The 10,964-nt window shown below is 36.6% G+C and overlaps 1 protein-coding gene across 5 annotated transcripts in view; it reads right to left on the bottom strand.

Moving 5' to 3' along the window:
- Nucleotides 1–778: 778 nt before the first annotated feature.
- The window catches only part of il15ra (interleukin 15 receptor subunit alpha), a 33,063-nt gene continuing 22,877 nt past the window's right edge, over nucleotides 779–10,964 (bottom strand). The window contains exons 3-9 of one of the 5 annotated variants that reach the window (XM_079623623.1): nucleotides 8,099–8,125; nucleotides 5,309–5,386; nucleotides 5,002–5,226; nucleotides 2,364–2,402; nucleotides 1,468–1,500; nucleotides 1,194–1,266; nucleotides 787–1,112 (exon numbers count right to left, since the gene is read on the bottom strand). In XM_079623623.1, coding sequence (XP_079479749.1) covers nucleotides 1,028–1,112; nucleotides 1,194–1,266; nucleotides 1,468–1,500; nucleotides 2,364–2,402; nucleotides 5,002–5,226; nucleotides 5,309–5,386; nucleotides 8,099–8,125 — 560 coding nt within the window. In that variant the 3' untranslated portion in view covers nucleotides 787–1,027. Of the gene's footprint in view, nucleotides 1,113–1,193; nucleotides 1,267–1,467; nucleotides 1,501–2,363; nucleotides 2,403–5,001; nucleotides 5,227–5,308; nucleotides 5,387–8,098; nucleotides 8,126–10,964 lie in introns of all 5 variants that reach the window. The other 4 variants (XM_079623624.1, XM_079623626.1, XM_079623625.1 and 1 more) reach the window with 4 other exon arrangements.

Below are 10,964 nucleotides of genomic sequence, written 5' to 3'. Positions count from 1 at the left end.
ACAAGCTAAACCTTGCCTGCGTCTGAAAACTTAGGCTGCTGACTTGTTGCCTCACGAATATGATTTCAGACAGACTTCTAAGGCAGCGTAACAATTTAACTATCTACAGAAAAATAGAGTGAGCTTTGGTGAAAACTAATTGAATATTTAATGACTACAATAGTAATTTCTCGCAAAAAATGACATAAAAAATGGAAACCGTCGATCAAAAATGTATATTTACACGCAAACTTACGACTAGCTGCAATTTTCAGACGCCATCTTTATTTTTCTAGCTCAACTATCATAGAATGAAAAGCACAGAAGTGTGGGATATCAAAAGCAGCGAAGGAGACATGCTGCCTTCAAAAACCGATCAGTTGTAGGTATCTCAGGAGACAGGAAGTGAATATGGAAAATAACATTGCACTTGGATGTTCCTTGATGCCTTCCGACCTTGGAATGTGTCCTCCGAAGGGAGCACTTATCAGTTTTCGAACGCAGCCCTTGACTACATGAGCAAAACCATTTGATAAACCACTAGAAGTTTCTTCTCAGCACATGTACGTCTTCAAGATGTCTGTTAAAAAGTGATTCATCTGGTCTAAAAACATCTGATAATTTTTTTTAAATCGATTTTATACACACTCTAAATCAAACTTTTCTAAAATGTTTTAGAGACATATTGACGATGAGCAAACGTTATATATATATATATATATAAAAAATCTAATCGCATATCAAATGGGCATCTCTGTGATGGGTGATGTGTTTTGTCATTGATCAATATACACATAAAGACCATGATGTAAAAACAATATAAAAACTTTATTCATTTTAAGATAAAATTAAAGGAGTAGAGTGAGGTACAGTACAACAGATGGAGGTTGATCAAATATGTGCAGTTGAGATGTTATTTCATGGACTGCTAAGGGCAAAGTCTTTGTGGGAGGAGCTTGTCACGTGTTGTCTGCGCCATGGGCGGAGCCTGTTTGTGGTTGATTTGTGTCATTGACAGAGCCTGTTGTGGGCTAGTTGACTGCTATGTTTAGTTCAGCTGATCAATGTTCATATGCACCAACTGTACAGGTGTGTAGGAAGCTTCTGGCATATCTCTTTCTCGATGTCTTAACCTGTGGGTTGGAGGATGAAAATAATTAAATTAGCTGCAAAAATAAAACTTCATTCCACACAAAAGATGTTATGAAACATACCTCCACCAGATAAGGAACACAGCTGCTGCTGCCAGGCAGATGAACATTACGCTTGTTACTCCAACTACGGTTGCTGAGTGTCGATGAAAAGAAAGAAAGAAAGAAAGAAAGAAAGAAAGAAAGAAAGAAAGAAAGAAAGAAAGAAAGAAAGAAAGAAAGAAAGAAAGAAAGAAAGAAAGAAACCAGTTAAAAAAAATTACAATGAAGAGCACATAGTGGAGAAATATTAAATATTATTTGTTTCAGGAAATGAACAACAATAAATGGCACTCACATGCGTAGTCACTAAAGGTGGCTTCCGCTTTACCTTTTCCAAAATTAAAGACATTTTAATGGGTTAGTTTGTTCAAAAATATAAATAAATATGTCATCAGTTCTTCCCACTTGTGTTGTTCCAAACCCAAATTACTTCCTTTCACTAAATATGATGAATAATATATACTTTTATAGAAAAAGCATAAACGGATCATGACAAAAAGATATAGAGCTCCAAAAGGATAAACACACCATACAAATATAACTCTTATGATTGTGAGAGAAAGGAACTCCTTAAATGTTATAATATAGGCTGCATCAGAAATCGCATACTTCCCTATGAAAAACAGTATTTGATAAAAGAAGTAAGTCCGAATTTAGAGTACTTATAAAAGAGTAGGCTAAAATTACCCTGATGTGATGACCTACTATATGGTCATACGTGCGCATACGATGGACACTTTACTATCCCGTGAGGCCACTGGAGAATGGAGGTGAAGCGACACAACTAATGCTGCTGGTAGGTCACATGATAATAACCACATGGCGAATGTAGGACGTCCAGATTACATTCATACTGTAAAAAAAAAAAAAAACGTTTTTTAGCGCTCGTGAAGTAAATACTCATGCGATTTCAGAAGCAGCCTTCCTGTTTTAATAAAAAGCATCCCATGATGCACCTCATGAAGCTGGTTGAGAATGTCCAGAGATGTAATCTAGGCTACTTTGAAGAATCCCAAATATAAGAGTTTTGATTTGTTAAACATTGCATAATACTTAATTCCATGCATGTAATTTTTTTATTTAGTTTATTTTTTTATTTGACTATTATTCTAAAGTGTATTTAATTTAATATAATATAATATAATATAATATAAAAGTTAGATTATGTATAACTACAAGCAAAGAAATTACCTTCAGAAACAGAAGAGTTGTTCACACATACAGTGACTCCTAATAAAAATAGGAGAAGGACAAAATTACAATGAGAGTGAGTTTTGACAGAATGAGTGCAATAGCACGAGAGTGAGAGAAGTTTGCCATTATTATTATTATATTAGAAAATCTGTCAGAAATATTGCAATAGTGGTGAACAACTCTCTAGTTTATGGATTGAAAGCCAGCATGTTGTGGTAAATGTTCAACCATGTCAAAGATTTCTTCATAGTGTTAGTCTTGTTAACATTCAAGAGGTCATATCATGAGGAATGTTTTGAGATAAAGGAGTTCATAAAGATGCAACAGCAAAAAAATAAAACAAGTAATTTTTTGTAACGGTCAGAAAGTAAAAAAAAAAAAAAAAAAAATGGTCATGAAATATGTATGTTTTGCCAGAATACTTTACAACAATACAAGTGGACTTTTTAAATAATAATACAATTATGGCCTAAATTATAAAAAAAATGTAGGCATACGATATGATCCCTTTAAAGGTATAGTTCACTCCTAAGTAAATACTCACCATCATGTGAGAATCCACTTACTTATCACAGGAGAAATTTAGCAATTTGACAAATTAACACTATAAGAGTAGATGACCATGGCTGACAAAATAGCATCATAAAATCAAATCAGTCAATATTCTTCTTCTTCTTCTAAGTCTTATGAAGTCGTACTGTAGCTTTATGTTAGGAGCAGCTTGGACGATCTGCTGTTCATATCTCTCCCTCAAAAGAATTTAATAACATTCCCTAGCTCGAAAGTCAAATGAGAAACATGAGGGTGAGCAAATATTTGTTATATTTATTTTTGCCTTTATTTATATAGTAAAGCTGGAAAGAGGGCAGGAAATGAAGTGGGAGAGAGAGAGAGAGAGGGGGGGATAGGGTCGGGAAACACCACGAGCCAGGACTTGCGCGAAGTGTTGGAGCCAATCACAGCACCAGGACACACATCTTTTATAATCCTTAGGGATGGGAGAAAGGGCATATCTGGAGCACCGGGACATTCCCCAGTAACCAACGATGTTGCAAAATCACAAACTAGCACACTGTTTTAGATATGGGGATACAGTATACAGCACTGCCCACAAGGCCTAACTTCTTTTTTTTTCGTGTCAGTTGTGTGTGGTTAGTTATATACATTGCGGGTTTTGCGAGAGGTGAATTTCTTCAGCATAACAGGAAGTAAGATCTAGGCAAAGTCTGGTTTACATCCTGTTTGGCTTCAAATTAAAGTTCAACTACAGTCTTTACACTATTCCATCACAGGAATCACTGAATAATGACTAAACAATCCCCACAGGAATCACTAAAATAAGACGAAAACTATTTTGAGTTTGAAAGACATATTTAGATTTTAACTACGTAGAAAGGCATACGTAGGCATACATTGAGCTAAAAAGGAACTATTTAAAGACTTCAGATGCAAAAGCCTCTAAGTGCCATCTGAAATTTTCTTATGATCATTTTTTTATCAAGCTTTGATGGTTTATGTCCAGTTATTTCACTTTAATGGCAATGAAAATGACCTATTAATTGTCATTAAAGTGAAATTACTGAACTTAAATATACGAGCTTGATAAAATGATAAAAATGCTAATTTTAGAAGAAAATTTCAGATGGCACTTAGAGGCTTTTGCATCTGAAGTCTTCATTTGAACTTTTATACTTTCATTGTTATGAATATTGAAAAGCAGATTCACCTAGAATGAATTATGGCCACAACAAAAATATATATATATATATATTTTTTTGCATGCGCTAACGAGTTCCCAATTCACCAAAGGAATTACGTAGATCAGGCGCAATGGTGCAAACACACACACACAAAAACAGAACAACTTTAGTCTCTTTTAACTAAAACAATGATATTCTTGTTCAAAATATCCTCTCAAATGCAGGGGTTGGCAATGCCTTCGGCTGGTTACAATTACCATTGCTAGTAAGTGTACTCAAACATCTTTTTATATAGCTTAGGTACGTTCATTTACTTTCATTTGGCAGTAATAGTGCAATACAAATTGCGCTGGGCAATTTTTGTGAACTAACCGCAATCTGTAGCGAGCCTAAATGAGGCTAGTTTGCACAAAAAGGAGAGTCAATGGCTTTATTTAAATATTGAAGACAAAGTAAAATTTGAGCTCTGCACCAACTAAACTGCATTGTGGATGGTTAGTAAATAATAATATAAATGGTAAGTATTATGCTGCTGTACCATATGTAAAAGTGGTGCAAATGTTTAGTGAATTTTACTGTATAAGTGTTAGTACATTTATATAAACACAGCTCTAGCGAAATTAAGATGAATAAAATGTTTTTCCAAACCTCAATGACTTTTTCAAACTTGTTGTGACATATCTTGCAGAAGGAAGTTTAAATATGAGCTATTAAAGAGCTAAATATACAGTATGTGGTTATTATTTATTGTGGAAAAGAGCAGTGTGAACATTCTGCTAAACTTCTCTTTTTGGGTTCTATGGAAGAAAGAAAGTCATGCTGGTTTGGAACAACACGAGGGTGAGTAACTAATGACCGGATGTTATTTTTTTAGGTGAACTATTCCATTAAAGTTAGTCCCATGCATTTCAACCCATCACAGTGAACGGCTTCACCTTTCATTGAAGTGAAAGAGCTTGACGGGGTGTGTGACGATGTTGTTGTCTTATAATCTCTGCTTGTGAAGCTGCTGGATGTTGAATTTGTTGAAGTAATTTCATTGGTTGTTGTAAAAGACTCTGCCTCTTTTGTTGTGCTCTTCAAAGTTGTCTGGCGTGTAGTTCTTCTTGTTTTGGTTGTGAAAACTTCATTTGTTGTTGTCAAAGTTATATGCCCTGTTGCTGGAGTGTGTCATATAATAAACATAAATGTGGTTCTACCCAAAAAATATCAACACATACAAGCATAATATAACATATATACCTGTGGTTGGCATACTTGTGCCAAGAACTGTGGGATTCTTTATTTCTGTTCTTTCTGTGGTGGATGTTGTAGTCTCTCCTGAAGCAAATAAATAATACAGAACACTTTATTCTTGAGCCAATCTTGGTAAGTATAGGTTTGCAAGTAATGTGTGCAAATGTTGTTGTCATTGTTAAAATACGTTTTATATCCAGAGACATCATCAAGTAAACTTTTTGTTGGTTAATTGGTTAAAAATGTAAACACACCATAAGCGCGCTATCAAAGGATTGCTTGTTTAAGTATTCCGACACAGTGACTGGCTCAGTGTTACCAATTTTAATGTTAAAACCACGTAGCATAACCCCTTAAGCAGCAACCCCCTTTTTTTTTTAAAGGAACACTCCGACTTTTTGGGACTTTAGCCTATTCACCTTATCCCCCAGAGTTAGATAAGTCCACACATACCTTTTTCATCTCCGTGCGCGCTATAAGTCTGTTTGACACACCCACCGCTAGCCTAGCTTAGCACAAAGACTGGATGTAAATGGTTGCAGCTAGCATACTAATCCAAATAAGTGACAAAATAACGCAAACATTTTCCTATTTACATGTTGTGATTTGTATAGTCACAGAGTGTACAAAAAACAAAGTCACATGAGACACAGACATATTTTAACCGTATAAATACTGGGAACTATATTCTCTGAAGGCGAAGCACTACTACTTGGGCGGAGTGATAACCGCAGCACATGAGACGCGCCGAGGTGAGGAGCAGAGAGTTCGTTCAGAGTTTGGGTAACAGAGTCAGCAATTTATAAATAGTAAAAGCGTAGTTTACAATCATGGATTTTCGCTGTATTGTATAGAACTGTGACAATAAACAGGGGAGACCAGGTAATACCATGATGTTTCATAGAATTGACTGACCGGATGAAGAAATGGCTACTTGCTCTGGATATTGATCAAAACACACCTAATGAGATTATCAAGGGACATTATGTTTGCTCGGTACATTTCACTGAGGACGACTATTTTCAAAAAATTGAATTTGCCACAAGGACCATGAAACGTGTGCTGAAGGATACGGCCATCCCATCGATATCAAATACAGGACAAAGTGGAGCGGCTGCGGTAAGTGTTCCGTTATATTTTTTAAACGTTTAGCCTAACGTTACTGTAACAGTGCCGTTAGCTAACTTAGATCTAATGTAACGTTAGTGACACTATTATCTGAATAGGGTGGTAACTACTATTGCAGTTGTTTACGGGCTCCATGTATCCCCTGTAATGTTAGTATTGTTGCCTCGAACGCGCTCTGTCGTCCCAGTAACACTTGAGCGGAGCTAGAGTCACTCACGTTGGTTTTGTTGACAGAAGAAACAACGGCGCGTCTCAGGTGCTGCGGTTATCACTCCGCCCAAGTAGCAGTGCTTCGCCTTCAGAGAATATAGTTCCCAGTATTTATACGTTTAAAATATGCCTGTGTCTCATGTGACTTTGTTTTTTGTACACTCTGTGACTATACAAATCACAACATGTAAATAGGAAAATGTTTGTTTTATTTTGTCACTTATTTGGATTAGTATGCTAGCTGCAACCATTCACATCCAGTCTTTGTGCTAAGCTAGGCTAGCGGTGGGTGCGTCAAACAGACTTATAGCATGCACGGAGATGAAAAAGGTATGTGTGGACTTATCTAACTCTGGGGGATAAGGTGAATAGGCTAAAGTCCCAAAAAGTCGGAGTGTTCCTTTAATAGACATGAAAATGCACATTCCGAACTTAAATGGTTGTAATTCAAGAATGCTTTGGAATATAGATGTAAGATTGGTCTTGTTTTAAAGAAGACATTTGGCAGATTTTTGTAGAAGTTAAATAAATTAAGAAAGTTAAACAGAAAAAAAAGGTATAGAAGTTTGAGTTTATGAAAATGTACAATGTTCAACATTTAATTATTCATATTTTATATAAAAAATATATTTTCAAAAACCTGGTGGACTCTAAAAATGCAAAAAAAAAAAAAAAACAACAACAAAAAAAATCAAAGCCAAAGCCAAAAATCTGAATAAGTTGTGTTTCAAATTTTAGGTTGATATCTCAAGAAATAAGCTTTCAGTGAGATTTTGTTTGGGCGCAGTACCACACTTTTTCACTAGTAGATATTACTGCCCATATAAGGGCGCCCTCATTTCCATATGTAGTTTGAGTCTGAACCATTATTTTTTACAATTTTCATACAATTTATTAAGTAGACATCCTATTCAGAAGTAGTATTGGAAGTTTGGCAGATTTTGAAATGAATTCAACACAAAAAGATCCTGTATGTGCATTATAGCTCGCTGCCACATCACAAATGGTGAATCTATTCTTTTTTTCTTTATATTTAAAACATTTTCAGACCTTTTTTTCTAAAATAATTGAATGGATGCTATCTTTTGAACTCTTGGCATGAAAACAAACTGAGGTTTCTACCATTCTTTCATGATTTTTCATGTTCATCACTATTTCAAAATAAAGGTCTGAACACGCCTTAGGAGAATGAAAATATTCTTGTTGCAAATTGATAAATTACGGCTCCTCTGTAATTTATTTTGAAAATCAGTCACAAAATATGTAAACTAGAGATTGTAAGCTTTCAAATGATATATAGTTTGTCAAGATTAGTTTAGGTTTAGTATAGGATTTTACTGTTTTAAATATGTAATGGCTGTGGTGCCAATATAAGGGGATAAATTACAAACTTCACTTTTCACTTCAACAACAGACACAGAAAGACAGGCAGGAATTGGTACTTAAGATTGTACTTACTTCTCACAGGTGGATTTTTGGGATCAGCTGCAAAGAAGGAATAATAAAATCAACACATTGATAATCTGATTTCTGTTAGGATGTAAAACTAAACCAACTAATACATTTTAGAATCATCAGAAGAAAATGTGATGTGTCCTAATGGTGTTGTGAGTGGTTGTTATGAAATTACTGTTACACGAGTGTTTTTTAGCATGCCGTTATTGTCGTTATTTGTTTTGGGTGTTTTTTAAAGGCCAATTCACTCTGCACCAACAGACGGCGACCAATGACAATGGTGACATACTGTAATATTGTGACTGTCGGCATTGGTCGGTGCAGTGTGAAGTAGCCTTAAAGGGTTAGTTAACCCAAAAAATAAAAATGTTGTCATTAATCACCCACCCTCATGTCGTTCCAAACCCGTAAAACTTCCGTTCATCTTTGAAACACAAATGAAGATCTTTTAATGAAACCCGAGGGATTTCTGTCCCTTCATTTCTATGCAAATACCAATTTGACTCTTCAAAAAGTTCATAAAGACTCAGAGATTGTAAAACTAATCCATATGAATTGAGCGGTTTAGTCCATCGTGAAGAGACACGATCGCTTTAAATGATGCTTTAACAGATTTAATTTAGGCTTTTATTTACATATAAATATTCATCCACTCACACATCAGTTATGGTAAACGGAGAGAAAGTGGGAGAATTAATCAGTTTTGTTTTTGACCGTCAATTAGGTTTGGTTGAGCTTCTGTTTATGTTCGCTGATGTTTGATTTCGCAATGTTATATGTGAATAAAAGTCTAAATTCAATCTGTTCATCATATAAAGCAATACAGTCTCTTCAGAAAATTTGGTCTACTGTTCAATTTATATAGATTAATTTTATGAACTTTTTGAAGTGATAAAGAGGTAGTTGCGGGGACTGTCAATGGAGGGATTGAAATATTTTAGATGTCATTAAAAAGATCTTAATTGGGGACACGTGATGGCGGCATAGGAGACAAACGTGTTTTCGGGAGTTCCGCGGGCGCCCAAACATTTTGCAATATTCCATTAGACATTTCTTTCTTTTTGCAAATGCTGACGCTGTATTATGACTTTGGAACACTTTTGGATTAAACAACACGAAACAATGCCCTCCAATAAGCGAAAGAACGTCAAATTGGATCAACAGGCTACGGACACCTCGGCTACAGTTTTAGCTCAACACCGCGAACAAGACGTCGAGGACAGCAGCAACCCGTCTGAACCTGAACTGGAGCCCGGGCTCGCTAAAGCATTTGAGGAAATGACAAAAAAGATCATGCTGCAAATCAGCGAAAAGCTGGATCCTTTGGCGAAGACAGTCGCGTCGCACACAACCGAGCTAACAAGAGCTAATGTGCGCCTGGACGAAGCAGAAGCCAGAGTACTACAGCTAGAAACGGCTACCGAGCCTCTCGCGGCTAAAACACAGGCCCTAGAGGAGAAAGTCAAAGTCCTCGCAGACCATATTGACGACCTGGAAAACAGGGGACGGCGAAAGAATGTATGTATCTTTAATATCCCTGAAAACACAGAGGGCGAGAATGCTGTAGTTTTTTTTGAATACTGGCTGCCAACTTTCCTCGGCGTTGATATGAAGGGTGGGTGTGTCAAGCTTGAACGTGCACACCGCTCCCTCGCACCCAAACCCGGGGACGGCCAGCGGCCGCGTCCGGTCATTGTCAGATTCCACTCGTTCCCAGATAAGCAGAGAGTGATGGCGGCGGCGCGGCAGAAAGCAGCTGAGGGCGACATTACTATGGGCGGCAAGAGGATTTCTTTCTACAATGACCTCTCTGCTGCAGTGCTGCGGAGGCGAAAGGAGTTCGTGGAGGCTAAAAAACGTCTCAGAGATATAGGAGCACAATACTCCATGCTCTACCCAGCGAAGCTACAGGTGTCGTTCAACGGGATAAAGAAAATCTTCCTTTCGCCGACCGATGTTTTTTCTTTTGTGTCCAGTGTTGCAAACCAGGATTGAGGAGCATTTATCTGACGCGGTGGGTTATACAATGTGTGCTTTCACATATGAAGACTGGAAGTCAGTCCCTGTTGTGTTTTAGACCTCATTTATGCTCGTAACCCGCTTGCATGTGTTTATATTACTAATATATATTAAGAAAGTGATCTGCAGCAAGATTTGACCACATATTTACTCGTGGGCGCTTGCTTTGACCCCTACCACGTTTTGTATCAGTTCTGGTAAATGTATGCACCTTTTTCGGGCGCATTTTAAGAAGTTGGCCCCCATAAAACCTGGGGGAGGTCTCCCCTCAAAAGAACTTTTATGTTATAGTTTGCTATTGTACTTTACAATTCTACATTTTTCTTTCTCTTCTTTTTATTTTTTATTTTATTATTACCATTGTCTTTTACCGTTTTTTTTTTCATGTTTAGTGAGGTTTAATTGGTTGTTACGCTCAGCACTGATCTGGTTGTTTTTTGTATTTTATGACGCATACTCAGGTTGTCGAAATTGCTTTATCGTTCAAGGTTTAATTGCATGTTATATCAATAATCTTGATTGTGTCAAATAACAACGTCAAATTTTGTTCATGGAACGTGAGGGGTTTGCGAGGCAAGGTTAAACAAAGAAAAGTATTTGCTTTACTAAAAAAGGAGAAAGTTGATGTGGCCCTGCTTCAGGAATCACATCTTAATGATAGTGAACATCTTAGATTGAAATATGGTTGGGTTAGTCAGGTTTACTTTTCCTCTTTTACCACCAGCAGTAGGGGTGTTGTAATACTTATAAGTAAGAGAGTACCATTTCATTTAAAGACGTGTGTCAAGGACACATATGGAAGATATGTCATTATTAAGGGTATCTTGCAGGGAGAAGAAACTACTTTGAT

Source organism: Phoxinus phoxinus (genome assembly GCF_949152265.1).
Source record: "Phoxinus phoxinus genome assembly, chromosome: 9".
Classification (NCBI taxonomy): Eukaryota; Metazoa; Chordata; class Actinopteri; order Cypriniformes; family Leuciscidae; genus Phoxinus; species Phoxinus phoxinus.
Note: the sequence above shows the minus strand (reverse complement) of the source record. Positions and strands in the feature narration are given on the sequence as shown.